General features: G+C 36.2%; 1 protein-coding gene across 2 annotated transcripts in view; it reads right to left on the bottom strand.

Moving 5' to 3' along the window:
* Rnf17 (ring finger protein 17) overlaps positions 1-27,855 on the bottom strand; it is a 162,751-nt gene that overhangs the window by 7,364 nt on the left and 127,532 nt on the right. For both annotated transcript variants that reach the window (XM_063232467.1, XM_063232466.1), the window contains 9 exons: positions 27,013-27,103; positions 25,853-25,968; positions 23,956-24,242; positions 19,717-19,880; positions 17,436-17,555; positions 16,462-16,542; positions 5,323-5,448; positions 3,608-3,661; positions 1,933-2,049 (listed from right to left, as the gene is read on the bottom strand). In XM_063232467.1, coding sequence (XP_063088537.1) covers positions 1,933-2,049; positions 3,608-3,661; positions 5,323-5,448; positions 16,462-16,542; positions 17,436-17,555; positions 19,717-19,880; positions 23,956-24,242; positions 25,853-25,968; positions 27,013-27,103 — 1,156 coding nt within the window. The remainder of the gene's footprint in view (positions 1-1,932; positions 2,050-3,607; positions 3,662-5,322; positions 5,449-16,461; positions 16,543-17,435; positions 17,556-19,716; positions 19,881-23,955; positions 24,243-25,852; positions 25,969-27,012; positions 27,104-27,855) is intronic.

Genomic DNA, 27,855 nt, shown 5'->3' with positions numbered 1-27,855 from the left:
TGGGCAAAAGGGAAGAAAGAAAATGTCATGTTCTGTGATTTCTAATACGTGGACTAAGTGATGGTGGCAGGTGGCTCCAATGATGTCTCTTTGCTGCTGCTTACTCCTCCGCTATCCCACCATGCGGAGTACACACCCCGGGAAGGGCAGGAATACTGAGACTGGACTGTAAGGATGGGTGGGTTTGTCTGTGGCACTTGTGGCAGAGACTGCAGTGCAGTCCACTGAAGGGCCTAGCTGGCACCACGTGAGTGGCTTTCTTGGGAAGTGGACTCTATAGTTCTTATCACCTTCCTTCAATCTCATGAGCCTGAGTTAGACCAAAGTAGCTCTTGGGTTCCGGATCTCATGTGTTGTTTAAGCTGCTGAATTTCAGTGACTCTGTATGCCACCGTAGGTAATACGAATATAAAACCCAGTGACAGCTGTATACTGCTATGCTTGTACTCTGATGAGATTAGGTAGTGAGTTCTTTCCCTGCCCCTGGACGCTGGCTTACTGCATAAAAGGTTAAAGGAGCTGCAGATGCTACTTGTCACTTCCTCCTTTTTCTGTTGGCCACGGAATATAATTAATTTCCTTTAGCAGATTTAGTCATTCTGTCAAGTCAGTATTCACAGAAAATGACTACCATATGTCAGGCACTGTATTCTGGTATAGAACAATGATATATAAAAAACTGTAGAATTGAGTAGCATTTATTATTTGCTTTGGAAGATGTGAAAAAGTAACATGATAAGTTATGATCAGCCTCTCAACCCAGGCACAATGCGGAAGTGAGGGTCAAAGAGAATGGTGTGGTAATACAGACTTGATGTAAACTGAACTAGGCAGTAGCTCTAATTGCAGCTGCTTTGCCAGACATGCTGCCTTTACTGAAACAGATCGACACAGCCTCTAGCACCTGTATGTGGCTTTTGATGTGGCAAACATTATTTTCAATCCCTATCAGTTGTGAAGATCAAAAAAGTCTACATAAACTCTTCTGTTTGTGTTCCAATCCCGTCTATGGGGAAGTGATGCCAGGAAAATGGCAAAACTGGAAGATGCTAGACATCATATCTCCACTTAGACAGTAATCATTCTGGCAGAAACAGGCTGAAGTAATTATTTTGGAATTCCTGAGATTTTGTTTGTATTTTACCTAAAGAAAGGGCATAAACATAACAGTGCACAAAGGCCAATGATAAGAAGCTCATAGGTGCTCAAGAAACATCTGTGCAAGTAAGCCAGACTCACAAGCTTAAGTGTCAGATGCCAGTTCTCATTTGAGTAAGCCCAAGTGCACACAAAGGATAATAAAAGATGAGCAGAAGGAGACAAAGGGATGGCTATTCTTACAAATGGGAAGGGGTCCAGAAGACCGAGGGTAAGGAGGGAGGGAGAAGGGAAAAGGAATAAAGACATGCAATATACAAAAACCTAGTAACTTCAATGAGTGTAAACACTGTATGTCATAAGTATGAGCTAAGGTTAATAGTTTCAACAAGAAAAAATGGGGAGAGGGGAACTAAAGGAAAGAGGAGTATGGGAAAGAAGGAGATAAGGATTAAAAGATACATTGTATTATACACCTACTGCCACTCCCCAACATGACTGTAAACTCCATGGAGTGCAAACATGTACTAACAAAAAATATTAAAAAGGAATATCTGCCTCATGAATTATAACAAAATTGGAAATCAGGCATAGTAACACACGCCTGTAATCCCTGATACTTGGGAGGCTGAGGCAGAAGGATTACTCTGCCAATCTGGGAAAGTGAGACTGTCTCAAGAAAAAGAAAACTGTAGATTTCAACAACACAGGTCACTAATTTTTCTTATTTACAATCCAAGAAGATAGAGAAATGAAGAGTCAAGCCTAGTATTTAAGACCCAGATGCTGGTGTGGTTTTCAATCACCAACTAATCACCCAGACAACATACATACTTCATTAGGAGAGACAATGTGCTTCACTTGAACACCATATAGTTCTTCTGGAGGAGGCAGGGATGAAGACAAATACGGTTGTAAAATAGTAGTCTCCATTTCAGACAGAAGCAATTCCTAAAACATCACAAAGAAATTCAGATTTCAAAATGACATTTACAAAAATCAACTCCGTTCTAAAAATTCATTATGGTGCCAACCTACTTCCAGTTAGCAAAAAGCAAGCCTACCCATATAATGACTATCACAGAATTATTTAAAGTAATAGGAATAAAATGTGATGAAAAACTCTCAACGGAAAAAATATGTGCCAATCATGTATGTGAAGAGGGACACAGAATATACAAAAAACTTTTACAACTCAACAATAAAAAGATAATCTAACAATGGGTAGCAAATTTAAATAGATTTATCCAAAGAAAAAATATAAAAGCTAACAAGCCCATAAAAAGATGTTCAAAATAATTTATCATCAGTGAAATGTGTATCAGAACCGTACACGTATCGTAGAATGCCTCGCTAGTGTTGGAGATAAATTTTTTGGTGTTGCAAGCAGGACAAAAGAAACTAGACTCCTGAAAAGTTTTTCAGCAAGGCAAACTATTTCTGCAGAAGGGTGCCCTGCCAGACAAAGGCCAGAAAATGACAGGCACACTGAACCAGCAGTTCACTGGTATTTTATCTCTAAAATCCAGGCACAGTGGTCATTGAGCACGGCTCTGTTGGTGGGAGCCTGGCTTCACAATCTAACCCGATTGGCTACTTTAATGAGGTAATGGTTGCTAAGCAAAGTATTGTGATCCAGAAAGCCCTGTTACAAAGTTTCCTGGCAGACAGGCACACACCTGCTTCATTGAAAGTTTCCAAGGAATGATGAAAGAAGCACAGGTTCATTTTATAAAAATTGAGATTTTTATAAAATTGAGTTATTTTAACTGTTTTGACAGAAAAGACTACCTTTTTCCACACTAGGAAAAAAGTCAAGATTATAAATGTTGATAAGGACAAGAAAAATGGAGCTCCTAATGCATTTCTAGAGTGAAAGTAAAATAATGTGGCCACTTTGGGAAACAGTCTTCTACTTTCTAAAAATGTTACACATGATTACTGTGAGAGCCAGTAATTCTATCCCTAATTATATACCTGAGTATGGATGATATATATTCACATAAGATTTGTTTATGAATGTTCACAGCAGCAGTATGATCACCAACAGGTGAAACAAACCAACTCACATAAATAATAAATGGATGAATATACCCATACAATGTAATTTTATTTGGTGATAAGATTAAATTGCTGCTATATCCTATGACATGCTCAAACTTTGAAAATATGCTAAGTGAAAAGCCAGAGACAAGGAACATATATTGTATGTTTCCATTTATGAAATACCTAGAACAGGAAAATCCATTGAGAGTTTAAGTGGATGCCATGAAGCTGGGGAAGGGGAGAAAGACTGCTGCTGGTACAGAACTGCTTTTCAGAATACTCTGCAATTTGTGGTACTGCATAAGTAAGTAATACTAAAAAACCACTGAATTGTACATTTTAAGAAGGTGAAGTTTTAGTATGGTAGTAATATTGCAATAAAACTTATAAAATTATTTATTAATCTTATAGCAGACCTTTGGAGTGTCTATAAAGTTTTCAAAATATTTGGATTTTAACTTACCTCAAATTTTATTTCCCATATTTCTTCCTCATATTTTCTGTAGTCTGTTGGTTTCTGAAATGATATTATAGTGTTAATGAGTAAAACCACTAGCTAATACAGTATTGTTTTAAGGCACTTTTTTTATTTCCACAAGAACTGGTGCATGTACATAATGGCATTAATTTAATTATTTCAGATTAACACAGGAAAATCGATTTTACTACTGACATTTCAACTGTAAGAATCTTTAAGTTGATACTACGCACATTTTAGTACTAGCTTATTGTAAGAAAGTGAGCCCTCTTTTCCCTTTAAAGTATGCACAGTGAAGAGCATACTTGGAAGAGAAACTAAGTACTTTTTTATAAAACTAGTTTAAAAATGGGGCATCTTTTAAGCAGATGCATTCACATGTATGTTTCTGATTTAAAGACAAAATTGGCAGTAAAGATTACAGGCACAAATTGACATCCCAGAACATGCTGGAGAAAAGTAGCTATGTGGAGTATAACACTTGGTGTATCATTGTTTAGTATCACTAAAGTGAATGTTAGAAACTTGTAAGTTAACTGTGAAAAATACCTTGTAGTATAAAATGTTACTATCATACATAGTTTAGTCCCCTAAAGGAAATGTGAAACCATATCTAAAATATTAAAAATGAAAGTAGCAGGAAACTGGAATGGGTTATTTATTGAAGCTAAGCTCAAAATATGGCAAGGAATTTCTTGGGAGAAGGCAAATGGGAGAAAACATTACACAGGCCAAATTACTTTTGTACTTGGAACTAGAAGTGCTTCAGAATTTCAGATATTTTAGATTGCTCAGATTTTACTGATTTAGCATCCTAGATTAAAAATTAAAAATGCACTAAGCTCTGTAACTTGAGTGTCATGTTGGGACATTTAAGAGCACTTTTAGGTTGTATATTTTGACATTTGGGATGCTCCACATGTAATATCAAGTTCTACATCAAGTTAAAGGAAAAAAACATTTTATCTGGGAGAGAATAATTTTCAAGGATTAGATTCAGATTTTATAATGTATATTTGGTAACGTCTCGGTGTCTCATTCATTGGATGTGAGGGAACACAAACATTAGTAGACTTGAGACAGGACATGAGGGCGTGGCAAACCTGGCGGGGGAAGTAGTGTGATCTTTAACAAGATCCAGAGCACAGGTGCGGACAGTTCCCAAAGCCCTGTACCTGGACTTCTCCAGAGTACTGGTGCATATCTTCCATAGGATGGCTCAGGACCCTGATGGCGGCCAGGAGAGTGGGTGATATGGGAAGGACGGTCTGCACTGAGTTTGTGCCGCTGTTTTTTTTCTCCTATGGTGCCTCTGTTGCACTACAGGGTGCACGTCTTTTCTTACTTTTACTTTGCTCAAACTAACTCTGCAAAGCCTGTTTCTTTTCCTACCTTTAATAAAACTTCATTACCATCTGTGCTTATCTTGACCAATTCTTTGCTTAGCACACAAAGAATCTAGAAGCCATCTCCAGGAGGAGACTCCAGCACCCTAAAACCTGGTAACAGAATCTTCATGTAAATAAAGATTTTCAGCACATGCATAAAGCATGAAACAAAGTATTGCTTTTTCAACAAAGAATTTACAAATTCTCACACTCTCTTAGGTCAGATACACAGAATCATGTTTAATACCTGAGGTGTAAGACAAATATGTAACAGTTTAAGCCAGATTTTTTATAGAAAAACAGTTCACTTACTTCTTTAAATATTTCCTCAGAATATTCAAAACTGCAATATTTATGGTGTGCCATAAAATAGGAAAGTGACATTCCATCAAAATAGAGATGAATACGTAACTTCCCCCATGGATTTTCAGGCAATTCCTATAAAGACAGTTCAATAAATAAGATTGTTAACATAAAGAAAGTATAAACTTTTATAGGGAGTATGAAGTCAGGCTTCTGATAACAACAGTGTAACTTTTGAGTAGAAATTCATTTCACACAATTTTCTTCCTGATATTTTGGCATGTTGTAAGGCAGTGATTCTATGCCTTTGAGTTATGTTACAACATTTATATGTGCATACTCCATGGAGTTTCCTAGTTATTCACTAGAAACCATATATAATTTACTATATACATTATCTTTAGATGAATCTAAATGTATACTAAGTGGGAGGAAAAAGAAGAGATAATAAAGATAAATGAAGAATAATAAACTCCAAATGGCAAGAATCAGAAGAAATTAACAGTCTTAACAGCAGGAGTCATGATAATAGCTTTAAAACTTTGAATAAATTGCATCACAATTTTGAGGTACTGAGTGGGTCCAAAAACTGGTGAGATTTGTTCAAATTCATCTCCTGACTCGGTTATAGTAATTGTCTCTCCAAAGACTACCCTGCTATCTTTTGCTACTATCCAGTTTTCTATGCATACAGCTGGAAAGCCTATACTGTGCTCCAGGTCAGATCCTATGGCGTGCAACAGGGCAGCGCAGGCCTGGCTCTCCCCACTGCAGGCTGCCATTCCTCCCATACACTGCTGCTCCTGTTTCAGGGCCTTAGGCACCTTCAGGCAGCCAGGATTGTCCTCTTGACTCTTCACACTTCTTTTCAGTCTTCCCTTTTTTTTTCCCTCCCCCAAATCCATTTTATCTCAAAGAGAGAGGAGAAGAGAGGAAAGGGGAGGGAAGAGAAAGTAAACAAAATTTCAAAAGACATCAGTCGGGCGACATTGTGATCCCCAGATCATTCATCCAGAGCACAAGACATCTCCATTAAATTGTCTGAACAATACCAGCACAAATCTTGCACTCTAGTGAACTCAAGAGAAATCAGTAGTATAATTGTCTTAACTTTTTTATATACATACATTTATATATACACAAACATATACGTATGTTGTTTCAGCTTCTCACAATAGACAAATGTTTACACATGCATGTCTGATTTATATCACTAATGAGTATGGTCTCAAGGTGCATCCATTTACCTATAAAAAAGTCTCTATCATTTTTTATGACAATAGTATTGTATAAAAATACATCTTTTTAACACATACCTCAGTTGATGGGCATGTAGGTTGTTTCCAAGATCTAGCTACTACAAATTGTACTGCTATAAACATGGGTGCACATACATGCCTGTGGTATGATGTTTTTAATTCTTTTGGGAAGATATCTAGCACGGGACCAACTGGGTTGAACAGGATCTCTAGTCTTAATTTTTTGAGGACTCTCTGCACTAATTTTCATAGTGGCTGTACCAGTCTACACTCCCAACCAACAGTGGAGAAAGGTTCCATTTTCCTACAACCCCTCTAGTACTTGTTAGTGTTTTTTTTTTTTTTTTTTTTGACAATTGCCATTCTTTCTAGGGTAAGATGGAATCTCGGTGTTGTTTTAACTTGCATCTCTTTTTTTTTTTTTAAATTTTATTTAAAAGGAAAAAGGAGAAAAACACAAAACAAAACAAAGCGGTGTAAGGGTACACGTAATACAGAACTACAAAAAAAAAAACAGTAAGAAATCACCTGTTAATAGATTACATATTATCATCTTAGAAATAGTTGCTCAAATCACAGTATCAAAGATTACAAAGTGGACATTCAAACAGAGAGACTGCAAACAGCTGTGTTCAATGATCCAAAAACATTAATATAGTCAGCTATTTAACACCCCTAAACACACTTGCTGTTACATCCATTAGAGCTCTTTTTTACAACAAAATTTACACATTTTGGATTTTATTACTCCTTAGTTCTTATTACTTTTTTTGGGGGGGGGGAAGAGAATAAAGTCAAAATGGCAAAACAAAGCTGTCAGTCAAAACCAAGGATAGACATAGCACATGATGTAAAACAGAGTACAAGGTTATCAACAATGGTTATCAACGTTGTCTCTTGTTTCCTTAAAAAGAATTGTCTATCTCATTAGATATTATAAAGTTGGACAAAACAGTAGAGAACAAGACCAATAAAACTTAGGCATTGTAAACATTATAGGACTTCCAAAGGAGACAATAGTCAAACCAGAATGGGCATCTTAGTGAATCTTATTGCCTTCAAAGTAGTTGCCTATACCCTCAAACTTGATACTATCATACAGAATGGAACAGAGTCTAATCAGTCAAAACAAGATCGTGGGAGTATTACAGGACTTCAAACCAAGTTAATAGGAAATCAAAAAGAGTTTATTATATATCCTGCTAATTTTTAAAAATTTTCCCCTTAATTAAAACAAACATAAGAAATAACTAAATAATTTTTTTTAAAGAATAAGGGAGAGATTGAGATAAAACAGGACATAACAATATAACAATACACGTCAAAGCATGACTGTTTCAGCAATCTAGTGCTTCACCACCAAATAAGCCAACTTAATAGTAGTTACCATAGTGTCTGTCTTTTTCCTTGAAATATTTGGATAAAACTTCATATACTATAGCTTCAAATATTTCCATATCAAGAAGCCCAGAATAAAGCCTTTCCAATTAATAAGTGAAAACTTTATAAGGCTTCAAGACCACATAATGGGGAATCATGATTACCATATATTTGAATCATTACTTACATTAGGGAAACTATTCGGTATTCACACATGCGAGATTGATTTATTTCACTTATGAGTATGGTCTCAAGCTGTGCCCATTTATTGATAAATATCTCAATGTGATCCTTCTTTATAGCTGAATAATACTCCACTGTAAGAAATACCACTTTTTTATCCATTCCTCAGTTGATGGACACTTGGGTTGTTTCCAAGATCTGGTGATTACAAATTGTGCTGTTCTAAACATAGGTGCACATATATCACTGTAGCATGATGCTTTCAGTTCTTCTGGAAAGATCTAGAAGTGGAATAGCTGGAATAAATGGGATTTCCAATCCCAACTTTTTGAGAAATTTCCAGACAGACCTCCACAAAGGCTGTACCAGTCTACACTCCCACCAACAGTGCAGGAGAGTTCCTTTTTCCCCACAGCCTCTCCAACATTTGTTGTTGTTGGTTTTCTTGATCCTGGCCATTCTTTCAGGAGTGAGATGGTATCTCAGTGTGGTTTTAATTTGCATTTCTCTAATGACCAATGATGATGAACATTTTTTCATGTATTTATTTGCCATTTGCATTTCTTCATCTGAGAATTGCGTATTCATCTCAGATGCCCATTTTTGGATTGGATCTTTGAATTTTGGAGGTCTGAGTTTTTAAAATTCTTTATATGTTTTAGACAAGAGTCCCTTGTCTGAGAGAGAGTTCAGTAAAATCTTTTCCCAGTTTGTGGGTTTTCTTTTCACTATGCTGGAGATTTCTTTTGACATGCAGAAACTTTTTAATAAGAAGTGGTCCCAGTTATTGATTCTGGGAAGTATTTCCTGTGTGGTTTGAGTCCTGTTCATGAATTCTCTACCTACTCCTATGTCTCCAAGGTTTCTACCCAATTTGTATTCCAATAGATTTAGTGTTTCTGTTTTAATATTCAGATCTTTGACCCATTTAGATTTTAATTTAGTACATGGTGATAGACATGGGTCTAGCTTTAGTTTTCGGCAAATGGAGAGCCAGTTTTTCCAGCACCATTTATTAAACAGACTGTCGTTCTTCCAGTGAACCTGCTTGGCTCCTTTATCAAAGATAAGGTGGTTGAGTGTGTTTGTAGTTGTGGTTGTATCTTCTAATTTATTCCATTGATCTTCGGCTCTGTTTTGATTCCAATACCATGTTGATTTTACTACTGTTGCTTTGTAGAATAACTTCAGGTCAGGGATTGTGATGCCTCCTGCTTTGTCTTTGCTGCTTAGAATTGCCTTTGCGATTCTAGGTCTCTTCTGGTTCCAGATGAAATTTAGGAGTGATATCTCTAGATCTATAAGGTATGTTGATGGTATTTCTATTGGGATTGCATTGAATCTGTGTAACAGTTTTGGGAGAATGGCCATTTTCACAATGTTTGTTCTTCCTATCCATGAGCAAGGGATGTCTTTCCATTTTCTGAGATCATCCTCAATTTCCTTTTTCAGTGTATTATAATTTTCACTGTATAAGTCTTTCACTTCTTTCATAAGAGTAATTCCTAAATATTTCATTTTTTTGCTTGCTAATGTGAATAGTCCAGTTTCTCTTATTTCCCTCTCTGTGATTTTGCTGTTCGTGTATAGGAATGCTACTGATTTCTGAGTATTGATTTTGTATCCAGCCACATTACTGAATTTATTTATTGTATCTAAGAGTCTTTCCATGGAGTTTAGGGGGTCTTCTATGTAGAGTATCATGTCATCTGCAAACAATGATAATTTAACTTCTTCTTTTCCTATCTTTACCCCTTTTATTTCTCTGTCTTGCCTAATTGCTCTGGCTAGTACTTCCAGTACTATATTAAATAGGAGTGGTGATAAAGGACATCCTTGTCTTGTGCCTGATTTTAAAGTAAAGGCTTTCAATTTTTGGCCATTTAGTATGATGCTGGCTGTTGGTTTGTCATAAATGGCCTTTATTATATTAAGGTAAAGACCATCTATTCCAATTTTCTGTAAAGTTCTTATCATGAATAAATGTTGGACCTTATCGAAGGCTTTTTCTGCATCTATAGAAATGATCATGTGATTCTTATTTTTGGCTTTATTGATATGGTGGATTACATTTATTGATTTGCGTATGTTGAACCATCCTTGCATTCCTGGGATGAATCCCACTTGGTCATGGTGTATAATCTTCTTGATGATTTGCTGCATCCTATTTGCCAATATTTTATTGAGGATTTTTGCATCTGTGTTCATTAGGGAGATCGGTCTATAGTTCTCTTTTTTAGTTGGGTCTTTCTCAGGTTTTGGTACTAGAGTAATATTTGCTTCCAGGAATGACTTAGGAAGGATTGCTTCCCTTTCAATTTCATTGAATAGTTTGAGGAGTGTCGGCATTAGGTCTTCTTTGTATTTCTTGTAGAATTCTGCAGTGAATCCATCTGGGCCTGGGCTCTTCTTGGTGGGTAAGGACTTAATTACATTTTCAATTTCATTAACAGAGATTGGGTTATTCAACAGTTTTACATCCTCTTGATCTAGCTTTGGTACTTCATATGCTTCTAAGAATATGTCTATTTCTTCTGTGTTATCAAACTTTTGAGAGTAGAGGTTTTTGAAATAGGTGTTGATGATCTTCTGTATTTCTATTGGGTCTGTAGTGATTTCACCTTTTTCATTTCTTATTGCATGAATTTGAGCTTTTTCTTCCGTTTTTTTAATAAGGTTGGCTAGGGGCTTATTGATTTTATTTATTCTTTCAAAGAACCAACTCTTTGATTCATTGATTCTTTGGATTGTTTTCTTAGTCTCTATTGCATTGATTTCTGCTCTGATTTTTATAATTTCCTCTCTTCTTTTGGCTTTGGGCTTGACTTGCTCTTCTTTTTTCTAGCTGTTTGAGGTGTAGCATCAAGTTATTTATTTGTATTCGTTCTGTTTTCCTGATGTGGGAACTCAGTGCAATAAATTTTCTCTCAGGACGGCTTTCATTGCATCCCACAGATTCCGGTAAGTTGTATCTGCATTTTCATTTTCTTTTAGGTATTGTTTAATTTCTTCTGTGACCCACTGATTACTCAAGAGTGTGTTATTCAGTTTCCATGTGTTTGCGGGATTTTTGCAGTATCTTTTATCATTAATTTCTAATTTCAGAGTGCTATGATCTGATAACATGCAAGGGATGATTTCAACTCTTTTGCATTTGTTTAAATATGTTCTGTGAGCTAATATATGGTCTATTTTAGAGAATTATCCATGTACTGCTGAGAAGAATGTGTATTCTGATGTTGTTGGGTGGAACATTCTGTATATATCTATCAAATCCATTTGTTCGCAGGTGTGATTCAGTTCTGGTATTTCTTTGCTATTTTCTGTCTGGTTGATCTGTCCCTTGGTGTCAATGGCGTATTAAGGTCTCCTGTTACAATTGTGTTACTGATAATTTGAGTTTTCATTTCTGTTAATAATTGTTTTATATAACTGGGTGCTCTGGAGTTTGGTGCGTATATATTTAAGATAGTTATCTCTTCCTCTTGGAGTTTTCCCCTTACGAGTATATAGTGACCTTCTTTGTCTTTTATGGTCATTGTTGGTTTAAAGTTCACGTTGTCTGCAAACAGAATGGTTACTCCTGCATTTTTTTGGATTCCTGCTGCATGAAGAATTGTTTTCCATCCTTTGACTTTCAGTCTGTGAGTATCCTTCTGGGTTAGATGGGTTTCCTGTAAACAGCATATGGCTGGATTTTGTTTCTTGATCCATTCTGCTAGTCTGTTTCTTTTGATTGGTGCATTGAGACCATTTACATTAATGGTTATTACTGTTAAATGCTGGTTTATTGTTGGAATGTTATCTCTCTGCTGTTGCATCTTTATCTTCCTGTTCTGTTTAATTATTTGCTTTGCTTAGCGGTTTTTTCCTTTGTGTATCTAAACTGTCTTTCAATATTTTTTGCTGGGTTGGTTTGGTGTTCATGAAGTTCTTTAGCTGTTCTTTGTCATGGAAGTATCGTATTTCACCATCAAGTTTGAATGATAGTTTTGCAGGATGTATCAGTCTAGGTTGGAAATCATTTTGCTTTAGGATCTGGAATACTTCACTCCATGCTCTTCTTGACTTTATTGTTTGTGATGAGAAGTCTGCTGTGATTCTGATAGGTTTTCCTTTATAAGTGATCTGTCTTTTCTCTCTGACAGCTTTTAATAATCTATTCTTGTGTTGGATTTCTGGGATGGTGATTATTATATGTCTGGGTGTAGTTTTATTTTGGTTATGACTATTTGGAGTTCTATATGCTTCACTGATCCTGATGTCAGTTTCTGATCTCATGTTTGGGAAATTTTTAGGTATTACTTCTCTAAATATCCTCTTGACATGCTTTATGTTGTCTCCTTCTTTTTCATTAATCCCTATCATTCTTATGTTATTCTTCTTTGCATCATCTTGCAGTTGTTCAATTGTTGTTTCCTGATTCCTTGTTATTTTTAAAAGATCTTTCCTTTCCTGTTCACTAGCTGCAATCCTATCTTCAAGGTCTGAAATTCTATCTTCACTTTCATTAAGGCAGTTTTTACAACTTTCAGTGGAGTTTTTTACTTCCTGTATATCTCTGTGCATCTGCATTATGTATTCTGTTTGTTTCTTATATTGCTCGTCTAGGGATTCTATCTTTTTGTTTAGTTCCTCCAATTTTTTATCTGTGTTTTCTTTAGATATATTCAGAATCTCTTTCATTTCTTTTATCATTTCTTCTTTTATCGAGATTATTTCGAGTTTGAATTTCTTTAAAGCTTCCTGGAGTTGCTTGTCAATTTCAGTAGCTATTGTGTCCGATATTTGAGGCGGATGGCATATATTTTCTTCTATATACATTGCTCCTAGGATTTCTTGAGATGGGCTGGAGGTTTGAGGTTGTAATTTGGTCTTTCGTTTTGTCATTTTCCTATATTTCTGTGTTTCTAGTGTTATTTGAAAGCTTCCTCAGGGTCTGTTGAAAATCCCCTTCTATGTTTGCAGCTACTGAGACTCTGGCACCACGCTACCCCAAGTCACTGGGCCTGCAGAACCAATGGCCCTCCTCTGTCTGCTCAGAACTCCGCAGTTCCAGACAAGCTGGGCCTCAGGGACACTGTGCGCCCACCTGCCCCTTGGAAGCTCCACAGCTCTCCAATCGCAGCCGGGTTAGGGTACTCACCACAGGCCGCGGTGCCTCAGGAACCTGCGATCCCTCCCTGCTTGCAGAGATATTCACAGTCCTCCAGACACACGGAGAGGCCGATGCAGGCGCCCCAGATTCGCTCAGCCCCTCCTCTGCACACCGATGGCTAGGCGTGGCAGCGAAACAGGCTGGGCTCTGGGGATAGTGTGGGCCCGCCCACCCGTCGGAAGCTCAGCAGTTCTCCAAGTGCAGCCAGGACAGGGAGGCGGATGTAGAGGCCTCAAACCCACTCCTCCACTTCACTGCACCCGGAAGCCTGGAGGGTCGGGAACAGTCTGAGATTTGGGGAGAGTGTGCTGAGCACTCACCACAGGCCGCGGTGCCTCAGGAACCTGCGATCCCTCCTTGCTTGTAGAGATATCCACAGTTCTCCAAACACACGGAGAGGCCGATGCAGGCGCCCCAGATCCGCCCAGCCCCTCCTCTGCACACCGATGGCTAGGCGCGGCAGCGGAAACCTAACTTGCATCTCTTGAATGATCAGTGATGTTAAATGTTTTTTTACCTATTTATTTGCTTTTTGCATTTCTTCTTCTGAGAAGTATATATTCATCTCACATGCTCATTTTTGGGCTGGGTCTTTAAATCTGGCAGAATTCATTTTTTTTTCGAGTTCTTTAAATGTTCAATAGTAATTCTTTGTCTGAAGAACAGCTGGCAAACATTTTCTCCTACTTGTGGGTTGTCTCTTCACTCTGTTGATAGTTCCTCTTGCTGTGCAAAAGCTTTTCAGAAGAGATCCCAGGTTTTTAAAATTATTTATTTATTTATTTATTTTTGTCGGTACCAGGGATTGAATTCACGACCTCCTGCTTGCCAGGCAGGTGTTTATGCTTCTGAGCTAAATCCCCAGCCCCTGAGATCCCAGTTGTTGATTCTTTGTGATAGTTCCTGTGATGGTTCCTAGGTACATTTCTTTGCTCTTTTTACAGACACTGTCTGACAGAAGAGAATCTGGCTAACAGCCTTGGCTGGAAACTGCTCCCACTTATAACAATCACCTGCCACTACCAAGTGCTTAATGGCCTGGCACTACCCTGAGAGTTAAACGTCATTCCTGTTTTATGGAAGAGAAAAATGGGCCTCAGAGCAAGTGCAGGACTTGCCGACAGCTATGTAGACAGTAAGTGCTCTAGCTCGGCTATCTCTATCTAGAGTGTCTTCTTTCAGAAAGGCACCTGTCTCACCTAAAGGGGGCTTTTATTGAGAGGAAGTGGGATGAGGGGAAATGTTAGAGACCGTAAACTATTGCATTGTAGATTTTCTTAGGGTAGAGACTACTTTTCCCCTCCTCCTCCTAACCACGGAGCTACATCCTCAATCCTTTTTGAGATAAAGTCTGAATAAATTGTGTAAGCTGGCTTCGAACTTGCAAATCTCTTGCCTCAGGCTCCCAGACCACTAAGAGTATAGCCAAGTGCCATATTCCACCTGGCTTGTAACAGGATTCTGAAGGCAGGTCTGCAGAGTGTATAGTGAAATGTCTAGTAGACAAAGTTACTATGTAGGACAAGACTACTTTACAGGTTATTTTTATGTGGATCATAAAAGCCAAAGAAGTTGCAACAGTGAGATGGAGCAAGAAATGACAGATAAACTGGGACTAGAATTGATAAAAGACCAATTACAACAGAGGAAGAACAATATGTATCTGTCCAAAGAACTCCTCAAAAAGAATTTTGGAACAGACCAGTCAAGAGACACATAAAATATCACAAGAACTTTCTAACAAAACAGCAAGACCAGTGAAATGTCAAGTATGTCCTATAGAAAAAGGAAAACAAAACAAATGTGCTATTACTGTAAGCTATACTTATGTATAGAACATGCTGTTTTTATGTATGAAGACTGCCTTAGGGGGCACAATTAAAGTAGGTAATTTTTGTTGTAAAGCTTTATATTCATTATAGTTCATATAGAAATTTATTTTGCTATTATTTTTTAGGTTTTTAAACAAACTGATGTTGAAAATGATGCTGTTTAATAAACATTAATTTAATACTTTATTTTTTAATAACAGTTTTTATTTTCCTATTAAGAATGCTTAGAAGGTTCTTCTTTTTCACTTTTTGTAATTTGAGATGCCATGCAAGAAATCTACAGGTCATATAGAAGTCATATGAAGGCCAAAAAGAAACCTAATCACAGGAAGTGGCCCTGAGACAGAGACAGAAATGGATTGAGATTGAGATTTAGTCCTTTCAGCACCTAGCTGGGCCTAGCTTTCCAGTGGGACTCAGGAGGCATCAGACATGTGAGTGGTCATTTTGGATATTCCAACTCAGTTGAACCCTGATGACCCCTCTGGCCAATATCCTATGTATGGTGTGGAAGAATTATTTAGCTGGGTGCATTCATTTATAGAATTAACTGTAAGCAATCAATCACTCACTGTCTTAAGCCATTAAATTTTTGGATGACGGTTATGTAGCAATAAATAACAAAACAGTGGGGGAAGGGATCTTAGGCGGCACCACATGATTTAAACTGCAGTTTCAGTCACTGCCCTGATTTTGAAATGATCTCTCTTGCTTACCCTTTGGGTGTGTGTGTGTGTGTGTGTTTGTGTCTGTGTGTGTCTGTGTGTCTTAGGGACTAAACCCAGGGCCTTGTGCATGCTAGACAAGTGCTCTGCCACTGAGCTGTACTCCTAGCCCACTGCTGCTCTTTCTGTACTTAGTTACAGGAGCCTCTGGAGTTTAGCGATTTACTAGCTCAAATTTATAAACTGCAACTGATCATACATTCCCAACTGTAACATTCAAGATCTCTACTGTGACACAGTTCAATTTGTTCAATATCTTAACTCCAGCTAGAAAACTTTTCCATTAAGCCCCTGCCTTATCTAGGAAATTTTCTTCTTCTGTAAAGTTTATTTGTAGCTTTTGAGAAATGGAATTATAATTTCTTCTACACAATTCTTCCAGAAGATATAATATGGACCACTATTGAAGTCATTTCTATTTAATGATTTTAATTTTCCTGGCTTAATTATAATTAATCCAGTAAAATAAACTTGGGACTTGGCAGTCTCCGTTGTACTCCTTCTGCCTCAGCCTCCCAAGTGCTGGGATTACAAGTGTGCACCACCATGTCTGGGTCCCCCGAGTTATGTTAATTATATTTTATGACAACAATTGAAATCAACTACATTACCATAATGTGAATGTCCACCTCTCTCTTTGAAAGCAGCTCCTGAAGAAGCTCGATTGCATCTGGCTGCCAGACATTTCCAACCTGTGTAGGATTGATACATTCAGAATCTCCCACTTTGTACAAGTGAAAACACAGAGAGTATCATGAGTATATAATGAAAATGGACCTTTAAACACTAATAATTTGACCAAGCTTCTCTCTATAGTACTTAAGGAATATTTTATGCTTTAAAACATATTCACATTAAAAACAAAAGGTCACGACTGAAACTTCTAAAAAGTCTGACATGTGAATGCAGTGCCTTCCCAAGGCCTTCAGCATATCTTCATCAGGGAGTGGGGGCAGCCACGTGAAGGACCATCTACAAGTGGTACTTCTGTACCCAGTGGATTCTTTGGGTAGGTATAATGTAGTGGACATCTTGAGTGCAGTATCACAAGGCTCTTGAGTCCAAACCACTTAGCTAAACTACTCAATTCTAGGTTTATTATTTTGCACTAAGTTTTAGTGTTGTTATGCAACAATAGATTGTTAATATAGCACTTTAATCTGATTTCTAGATTCAAATTTTACAATTGTAAGCCAGGTCCAGTGGCACATAATCCTAGGACATGGGAGGCCAAGGAAGGACTAATATAAGTTCAAGGCCAGCTTTACCTACATAATGAATTCAAGGGCAGCTTGGACAGCATAGTGAGACCTCCAACTCAAATTTTAGAGTCTTAAAAAAATTTACAGTCTTGTATCATTTCATTTATAAGCATATATTGCTTTATTTACTCAGATATTTTATATTCCTCAGTATAATTTTGTAGTTTTCTTTATGAAATCCCTTTGGCTGTTTTATTAAATTGGTTTTTCAGCACTATTTTTGTTGCAACTAAGATATTTAACTTTATATTCTAATTTATAAAAAAGTATTAATTTACAGCAGTATTTCAAATTAATCATCCCACACATTATTATGTACTCACTGGTATGGTATGATAGAGCTGACAAGGAATACAAAACTGGGGTGTATCAGGGTATAGCAAAATAGGATAAAGGTGACACTGCGGAATCTTTTCAGTGAATCCATGATCTAAATATTGTACCTGAAACAGTCCAAATAAAATTTATAGTTAAAATGTATTACTAAAAGCTGTGAAAGATAGGAGTGGAAGTGCATGTCTGAGCCTAGCCTGGGAACTTACGAGACCCTGCTCCAAAACAAAACATTTTTTAAAAGGGTGGGGATGTAGCTTACTGTGAAGGCCTGGGATTCAGCGCCCTGTATTGTCAAGGGCGGGGAGACATCCTGGAAAGATAATTATATTTTGGTTTGAAAACTTCCAATAAAAAATGAACACTGCATTCTCACATTACATAGTATCCAAAGGTTTTTCTTTTATTAGCTTATAAAAAAACCTCAAAAAATTTCTTCTGCTTCAACCAAATGGCCATACTCTTTCTTCTCCCTCCAAGTCTCTAGGAGTCATTATTCTATCTTCAGGTCAACTTGTTAAGCTTTATTTAAAAGGACTGTAACTTGTTTTTTTTAAACTTTTTATCGGTACCAGGGATCGAACTCACAACCGCCTGCTTGCAAGGCAGGTGCTTATACCGCTGAGCTAAATCTCTAGTCCACTGTAACTTGTTAAGCTTTATTTAAAAGGACTGTCTGTAATACTGTCTGTGCTTGGCTTGATGTTTACTACTTAACATGGCTTAAGGGTAAATCCTGAAATATACTAGGGGAAAGAATGAAAAATTCATTGTGTACATAAAATTATCACAGAGAATAAAAGGTAAAGATTAAACTATCAAAATACTTATAAATAAATAAACAGATACTATGACAGCGTGATAAATGTTTTTAGAAGTTCACCATCTTGTTCATATTCTATACAGGTAAAGTTCATAAAGTGTGATAATTTGTTGCACACTAAATTTCAGTTAACTTTCGTAGAAATGAAAAGCAATTATCTAAAACTACAAATGGGTATGAAAAGTGACCAATCTTCATGTAAATATCTGAATCTGTAAGAATCTAGGTGCTTAAATCGTCAGTCAAATTTGAAATCATTTTATTTCTATTTAGACCAGTTAGTAGTTCAGAAAAAAAGCATAAGACTTCAATGTTTAGGAAATGGATGCGAGGCCATGAACTATGATATCATTATCCCTTGACAAGGATGTTGACAGATCACTGAACCTAACTGCAACTTTCTTACTAAAACAAGAATAATGATTTGTGTTAGGATAGCTGTAAACCAATTAAAGTATGAATGCACATATGTGAAAGAAGCTGAAAAATTCTAACATGCCATGTAATTAATTGGTACCATCGTTCAACAGTAAAAAAAAACTTCTGTTTAAGTAGAAACAAAAGACTTCTCATTTTGATTAAAATGAACTTTCAAGTGCTAAATACCTGATGAAATATGTCATTCAATTTTTTGCTTTACTTAGTAAATATATGTAGAGGTATTTTCATTTTTATATTTTTACATATTCATTTTTCAACACATGTAGTCATTTTTAATAACTTTGAATGAAACTTGAGCACCACCCTACTATTCTAGAAAGGTAAATTAGTCCTTAATCTGAAAAACATAGCTGGGCCCCAAATAAATTTGCTAAGGAGATGATTAACATACATGAAAACATGTCATTTTAAGGATCACTATACAAGTAAGCGTATTACAACTAAGTAGACCATCTATTAAGGTACCACTGGACAAATCTCCACATGGAACTATTTTTATTCTTGGTTACTAAGCAGATTTGGACATAAAAATATTCTTTTTTTTATTTAAGGAGAAAAAGAAAAAAACAGAGAAAGGGTACAAGTAATACAAAATTTAAAAAATAAACAGTAAGAAATCATTAGTTAATAGATTACATATAAAAAATCACTAGTTAATAGATTACATTACATATTCACTAGTTAATAGATTACATATAAAAAATCACTAGTTAATAGATTACATTACATATTCTTATTACAAAAAAAAGTGAAAGGCATTTGACTAATCCTCCTATATGATGAAATGATCAAACTGATCAAATGATTATTTTGGCTTGTTTGCTTTTTTTTTTTTCCCCTTTCAGTTAGGGATTAAACTCAGAGGCACAGTACCACTGAGGCACATCCCTGATCCTTTATTTTCCTAACCCTATTTTTAACTAAATTTTCATGTGTTAAGATTTTTAAAAAACTGTTTAATGTTCTGGCACTTGGCCCAAATACTCACAATAGGATTTCACACTCACCCTGATAGTGCCGCCCACAACTTCAATTACTCTGCCTCGATACCACATAGTGTCAGAGCCTCTCACTGCACAAGGTTCTCCTTTCTTCCAGAAATAAGGCTCCAAAAGACCCAGGCATTTTAAAGTGCTTTGAATCTCATTCATCATTTTTAGTAGCTCAAATTCTGAGTAAAACATTAAAAATAGGAATCATTTGGGAAAACTGCCTACCATTTTCAGTAAGTCATCAATAATTTTTATTAATTTTTCAACTTAGATAATATAAACAATTAAAACCAGGCTCATGATAGAACTGCCATAAAAATTTGATTTGATCAGTGCCTTCTGTCTTAAAACATACTAGTAGCATAAAAATAATTATTCTGATAGCTACTTTGAGAGTACACTGTAAAAAGCTCTAAATACATATCAGGTTTTATAGCAGATATAAAAAAACTACCAATTTAAGATGCCAGTCTGACAGCATGCCCTAACAGAACATAACACAAATTACGAGTTACTTAATGCTTAGTTACAGTACAATGTTGAGGCTATAGTTTAAAACTGTTTCCTTCTTCTTCTTTTTTTTTTTTTTTTTGTAGTTCAGGCTGGTCTTTAACTATATAGATCAGGCTAGCCTCATACCCATCTTTCTGCCTCAGCCTCACAAGTCCTGGAATTATAGGTGTGGGCCACCATGCCAGATAAAATTCTAACTTTACGTTTCTTGCTAACTGGCCCATTCTTGCTAAGTGGCCCATTTAACTGAGTCACTGGCAACAATTTCTGACGTCAATGCCCATCCCAATCCTGCTGCTGCTGCTGCTTTTTTTTGTGGGGGAGTGGGGTACCAGGAATCTAACTCACAACCTTGCACTTGCCAGGCAGGTGCTTACACCACTGAGCTAAACCTAGCCCCCTCAATCCTGCTTCTTGGAGTTGTGTGCTTTACTACCTCCACACACTTCAGTTTATTCTCCATGAAGTGGACATGGGAGCACCTACCCAAATTATCAATACTGCAGGCCGACTAGGTGCATGGTGTGTAGCATACTGCCTGGCACATACACAGTTTCATCAATAACTATGCATCATGTGCAGTTCTGGACTAAGTACTGTTCCTACAGGTAAATATGGCTCACTTGAGAATAACCAACTGCACAGATTTATTTTGACAAATCAAGATACAGTATTCTGGAGATGAATGAATGGAAGGAATTATCAGTAAGTTTACAGCTACCATATCCTCACTGGCAGGTAGCCTCACAGGGAGCCAGTAGTGCCCACGCTGGAGTGATGGGATCAAATGACTGATACATTATTATGGATAGGTTCGGCTTACAGTCAGGAAGTCTTTGCACTTAAGCCTGAGAACTCAGGAAGCGTCTGAACCTTCTCAAAGGGTCTGAATCTCCAGTCATTTGTTAATATTTTTCTCATTTTTAAGTATATTTTTAGATGTGTCCAAATTTGTATACATGTCAGGTCTTGCAACTCTAGATCTGCCCCGAAACTTAGTCCCAGTATGGGGAAAATAAGGGAAGATATGGTGGGAGAGGGCACGTCATGTTGTGCTGACCATGATCTAAGGGTCTTTAGCAGGTTTTAGAAGACATCTGTGTTGCCCTCCCTCCACACCTGAACAGTGCTTGGGATATTCAGATAATCACTGGGATGGTTTCTAAATCCTACATTTTGCAACTACAGATATCACTGATGGGGGCTGGGGATTTAGCTCAGTGGCTTAAGTGCCTGCCTTGTAAGCGGGTGGTCATGAGTTTGATCCCTGGTACCGATAAAAAAAAATTAATTTAAAAGATATCACTGATGTTCTGTGGTATGCAAGAAAACAGAGTGCCAGGATTTGTACATACTCAAGGATTTCGAGGCTTATAACTAAATACACACATACATTTGCACAATAGAAGGAGAGAAAATCCGGGTGGCAAGCTTGACATACCCATGACAATAAAAGCCCAGGGGCTTTCCACCAACTGCTTGATTACAACCTTACTCCCTTACTCTTGTTGGTTTCACTACCCTTAATCTTCCAACCAGGCTGAACTCCTTTGTTTTACTTTCCCTATCTTTATGTGAGTTCTCTATTCTTCCCTAACATTTCTAATTCTAAAAGGGTATCTCATTTTTAAAATTTGGGTCTATGCATAACTATCCACAGTGAACTGTTCACTGATAAGAACAGCAGCTGACTGTGCTATTAGGAAGTGGGGCCTGGCAGGTCACTGGGTGACTGAGCTTGAAGGGTGACTCTCCTTTCCTGGCTTCTCCCTTTGTTTTCCAGCTGCAATGACATGAGCAGCTTTCTTCCACCAGGTCCATTCACCATGCTGTTTTTGCCTTAGAGTCAGCAGACTATAGAGTGAAACCTCTAAAAACATGAGCTAGAAGAAATCTCTCATAAGTCACAGATTTTGAGTATTTTTGTCCCAGTAACAAGGAAAGTGGCAAAGACAAACAGTTTAATATAAAAGGGAGCAAAACATATGGCCAGGCATCCCACAAATGTGAGGATTTTTAATGATGCAAATAAAAGATGCTAAACCATGAAAATACAAATTAAAGGAACAGTTTCATGCCTACTAGATTGGCAAAGCTGATGATATGAAGCACTAAGGATGTAGAGCAATAGGAATTCTCAAGCACTGCTAGTGAGGAATGTAAATTGTTATGAAATACTGTGAGAAAAGCCTTGTTGAAAGGAGGGGACATAATGGAATAAGGGTGCACAGGTCTTTTAAGGTTCCGGCAATACTTTGTACCTTCGTTAATGTATATAATACTCAATATTTTTATCTAAACACTTTTTATGTCATATATTCTCACATTTATAACATTTTACAATAATTTTGAGAAGTTCATTTGGGAGTATACTTGTAGTTGTCGTTATAGTTAATGTGATCAGCATACTGACCCCAATCCTGAGATGCGGGAGGAGGAATCCTTTGGAAGCCCATCTTCATGTGGTGAGAGCGTCCCATCAGGGTTCCCACTTTAACTGAAGGGGACTTCAGTTTTATTATTTTTTTATCTTGATCTTTATGTAACTATCAGGAAGGAAGTTCAAGGTTTTACCTTGAACAACTCTGAGGATGAATGCATTCTTTGACACGATTACCCTCCAGTGTTCTGGTTTCATTTTAAAAAAGTGCTTGGTATGTTCTTTATTTTCATGTCAGCTCAGTATGTTTCAAGACAGGCATGGGCGTGTGTCTTACCTAACTTATCTGGAACGGTAGTTCAATATGCCATAATGATAGAAATGTAAACTCTAAATTACTCTCTTTTTAACAGTACAACACTCATACAATAAAACCCTTAACATTGGGATATTAAAATAATGAGCTAGTTGTAGTAGTATATGCCTGTAATTCCAGTTACCTGGGAGGCTCAGGTAGGAGGATCAAAAATTTGAGTCTAGCATGGGCAACTTAGTGAGACTCCATAACATAATATAACATAACATAACATAACATAACATAACATAACATAACATAATGTAACGTAACGTAACGTAACACAACACAACACAAGGCTGAAGATGTAGCTCAATGGAAAGTGTGAAGCCTTGGGTTCAATCCCCAGTACTGGAAAAAGAGAAAAAGAGAGAAGAGGACAATGACAGAGGAGGAGGAAACGGAGGAAGGAAGAAGAAGATGAAAAAAGGAAGATGGAAGAAAAGGCAAAGAATGGGAAGGAAAAAGGAAGAGGAAAGAGAAGGGGAAAGAAGAAAAAGAAAAAAGAAAAACCTAGGTTCAATCACAAGTTTTTCAAAAACCAAAAGAAAAATAAAAAAGCATTTTGCATGGATTATGTGAAGTCATTTAATCTTCCCCCAAACTCTTTGAAAATGAGGTTCAAAGAGGTTACTTGCCCAAGTATTAAAATCAAGCATTCTGATCATAATTCTTCCTAGAGAACTTCAGTTGCTAGTTTCACTGTCATTGAGAAATCTTTTATCATGTAAAAGATCTAGCAGATGTGGTGGTACATGTCTGTAATTCTAGCACTATGCAAGACTGAGGCAGGAGGATTGCAAGTTTGTGAGCCCAGACTGGGTACCTTAGAAATTCAGTAAGACCTAGTCTCAAAATAAAAATTTTTTTTGGTACCAGAGATCGAATTCAGGACTTTCTTATAAAAGGTTGGGATACCGTTTTGTGTGAAAAGCCCCAGGTTCAATTCCAGAACTACAAAAACCAAAACCAAACCAAATCAAATAAAAAAGCATAAAAATTGTACCTGATAACTTAGGCACCACGAATATAGTTCCATCATCACCAATGCAGCTTACTATTGCCTCAAATACTTTCTTGTTAGGAATAACTGGTGGTTTATAGCATCCAGTGGTTCTTGGTTCTGAAATTTTCTCCTTACATTCAAATATCCTGCGTTTACTGGTTACATCAGCAGCCTTTTTGTTAGTGTCAAAGTTAATTTTAATACACTTAGTAACCACTGAATCTTCCTGTTCCATGGGAATTTGTTCAGATGTCTCAGGTAAGTGGATAGTATCTGATTTAGTCATTCTGTAACATCCAAACAAAAAAAAAATCTAAAAAGAGCAAATATAAAAATCTAGCAAAAACAGCGTAAAAGAACCCTTGAAATATACTTAACATTTTTAGAAGATATTTGTTGTACTCTAGGATATACTGGGCTATGTTGTTACATGAAAATGATTGTAATTTGTTAAAATTACTTTGAATTTTAAACGAGATTGATGAAAAATGTAATTTTACTTAATTCTAAATTACTGCCTCATAATGCAAGCTATTCTCTCATAAAATCTCCTAAGAAATAAATTCCAAGTACAGGGTACAATACATTCCAATTGACACTAATTTATCAATACGACATCTTCAATTTGGTTTTTGGAAACCAATTTAGAAAATAAAACATGTTCAAAGTTACTAATTCATCATGTCCATAATTAGAATATACCCAGGTAGCAAGTTATAAATATTAATACAAAGAGAATATGAGTCTCTTAAAAACAGTAAGGTAATATTGAGATATTAAGTGTTATTTGTAATATGCTAATTCAGCTTTTTTACTTCGCAATCCTATCTTTCAATTAAGTAAGTATACTTATACAAAACAATGAAATCCTAAAAGATCATATTATCTTATTTACTATTATAAAAAACTAGTTGTTTTATTTAGCAGATTTATAGCAGATTTTTATTTCTTCGAGTTTTCAGTACTTTTGTTTTAGTGAGAAATAAATACTGATGAATCACCCTCAACTAAATGCCCTTAAAATAGCTAGTGGTACTATTAATGCAGTAAAAAAAATCGAAAACCAAAAAATTCCCCAGAACTTCACAATTGGTGTATGTCACCTTTTCATTTCATCTAGATAGGAATTACTTTAACCTAATGCAACTTAACCCAAAGAGAGTTACATACACTGTGTACCCATTGCTCAGGAAACTCCAACCCATCTACTATATCTGGTCTCATTTCATTTTTGATTTCTCATTCTTTTTCTATTTTACCAGGTCTGAGAGTTTAGTCAAAGAGATCTAAAGAGATCTGGTCCTGTACGGTATGTATATAATCCTAACATACCTTAACATCTAGAAGAACAGACAGACATTGGAACAAGCTGGAGCCACAGCAATATTCCAATCATTCTCACCTGTACTCCAAACAAAGTTGCTTAAATTAAAATTTAGCAACTGTGGGGATTTTTAAATGTGAACATTATTCAACAAACTTTTTTCACTCATTTGTATCACACAAATACATATTGTAAATACCAGCCAGAATTTTCAATATAAAGCGTAGACATTTCTGCCTAAGCAAAGGATGCCAAAGGGCTCAGACCTGGCATTCATTATATTGTTTCCCTTTTGTTTGTTTTAGAATATGGATGCCAAGGGAAAAAAGAAAACTATAAAAGCCAATATATAAGAAAGAATCTGGGTATAAAATAATTGATGGTACTGAATAAAGAAATGAACATTTCTAAAGGAATTTGTTTCTGAGCTGGCTTCACAATAGTTAGTTTATAATTCATATTGAAGAGCAAATAAGATGCAATTCAGAATTGGAAGCACAAATAAATATTTATGCAAATAAATAGGAAGCATCCATCACAAATTGATGTCAAAACAATTTAAAAAGCCTATACCTTCTTTCTCTCAAAGCCAAACCTTTTTTAATCAAGTACTTAGAGACATCAACATGCTCTCCTTTTTCATCTCTGCAGAAAATTTTCACAGGTAATGGCCATGTTGTATTGTTTTCCTGCAGTGATTTAAAAGCTCAGTTAAGTATGACACACACAAAAAGTTCTTATAAAGAAAGTACTTTTCACAGGCATCTCTTCTACCTTTCTTTAAGTAAGAACAAAAAAATTCCCAACTGAGTAAAGTTATTTTGATATCTAAATACATTAGAGGGAAAGAAGGAAGATAGCACAGATGTGTCAACAGGGACCAACATTTGTTGGTGAAATGTATCAGGAAGATCTTAACATTAAGGTTTACCAAAAAAAGAGCAAATGAAAAGAAAATCTCCATTTGAATAAGGGGAAAAAAAAGACACCACCAGTTAACAAGTTCCTTTCTTCGCCTACACTGTATGTTATATAATCAATTATACAATCATATAATTTTCAGGGTGTGCCTTTTTTCCTCTACAAAAAGCAAAAGAAATAGCTATAAAACATATACTCTACTTAATATTGAAAAATTTATAAACATCTATGTTTATAAATTTAAAAGGTAATATGGAAAAAGAGTTATATAAGAAAATTTTAATCAATTCAGAAGCTAGGAAACAGTAACAAACTAGGAAACAGTATCACAAGTAAATATTTTTAAGTACTCTTAAGATTTATGCCTCTGCTCAAATATTATATTTATTGATATACAGCTAGTTTTGAGTTCCCTGGAAGCCTAACTTTTTTTTTTTTTTTGGTACCAGGGATGCAACTCATGACCTAGTGCTTGCCAGGCAGGTGCTTTCACTGAGCTAAATCCCCAGCCTGGAAGCGTAATTTCTCAAACTAATTAGAGAATAGAAAAAGCCTTCATAAATACACTATTGTATACATGTTGTATTTCTAATATGAAAATCAGCAAATAAAGAATATTACTTTAGAAATAATTTGTCACACATCTATTATTAAACAGCATTTTACTTTGAAATATGACCAATTAAGTTTACAACAAAATTCAAAGGGCTTATATTATTTTTTCAATGAGAATATAAACTGAATTGATGAAAAATTAATGAAATAATCAATATATATATATATCTGTTGTACCTGTTTGCCCCATTGCCCACCTGTAATATGATGGTTGCGATGGCTCCAGTGAGGTACAACGAGAGACAGTCACAAGCTGTCGCTGTCCACTTGTCACTCCCACCAGTTGGTCTAAAACAAAAAAATGACAGCTTATAAGATAACAAACAGTAGAGGATATTGAAGTACACTGATACGAGGAACGTTACATATAAACATACAGAGTTTGAACCAATTAAACATGTAGTAAGAAGTCTGAGTATGAATTCATGCTGTCATCCCAGTTTTCTTTTCCATTTCACAGCCTTTTTTGTTCATCCTTCTGTTCTACTTTGGTGCATAGTATATGTTAACTTACTTATGTAAATCTGTTCTGCACTACACTGAAGACCCCAAAAGAGTAGGTATAGTTAAGGAAATTCACATTGTCATATGTTTCACATGTGTAAGTAGACCACAAGTTACTAGAGAACAGAGATGATGTACTTTCTCACCATCACATCTCATGGTACACAGAAAGCTTCTTTACAATGACTCTATTGCTCACTTTGGGGGAGTTTTCTAGAATTCAAATGTAATTCAAGTAACTACCCATCAATGTAAGCCTCCACAGTTTATAAAACTGTTCATTCATTCATCCTGGTAGCTTTCTGAAAGAGTTATTGGATTACATTGATACATGTTTAAAAGAGCACAACCTGTAATAGTTAAACCTTGAATGTAGCCAATATGTCTAACAACAGGTGAATGCATAAAGAAATTGCACTACTTATACACCACAGAGTATCATTCTGCCATAGAGAATCATAAATTTGAATCACTGACAAATGAAATAAATCAGACACATAAATGTAAATATGTCATGGTTCCTCTTATATGATAAA

Source organism: Cavia porcellus, unplaced genomic scaffold (genome assembly GCF_034190915.1).
Source record: "Cavia porcellus strain 051 isolate PalLab524CR breed Dunkin Hartley unplaced genomic scaffold, mCavPor4.1 scaffold_21, whole genome shotgun sequence".
Classification (NCBI taxonomy): domain Eukaryota; kingdom Metazoa; phylum Chordata; class Mammalia; order Rodentia; family Caviidae; genus Cavia; species Cavia porcellus.
Note: the sequence above shows the minus strand (reverse complement) of the source record. Positions and strands in the feature narration are given on the sequence as shown.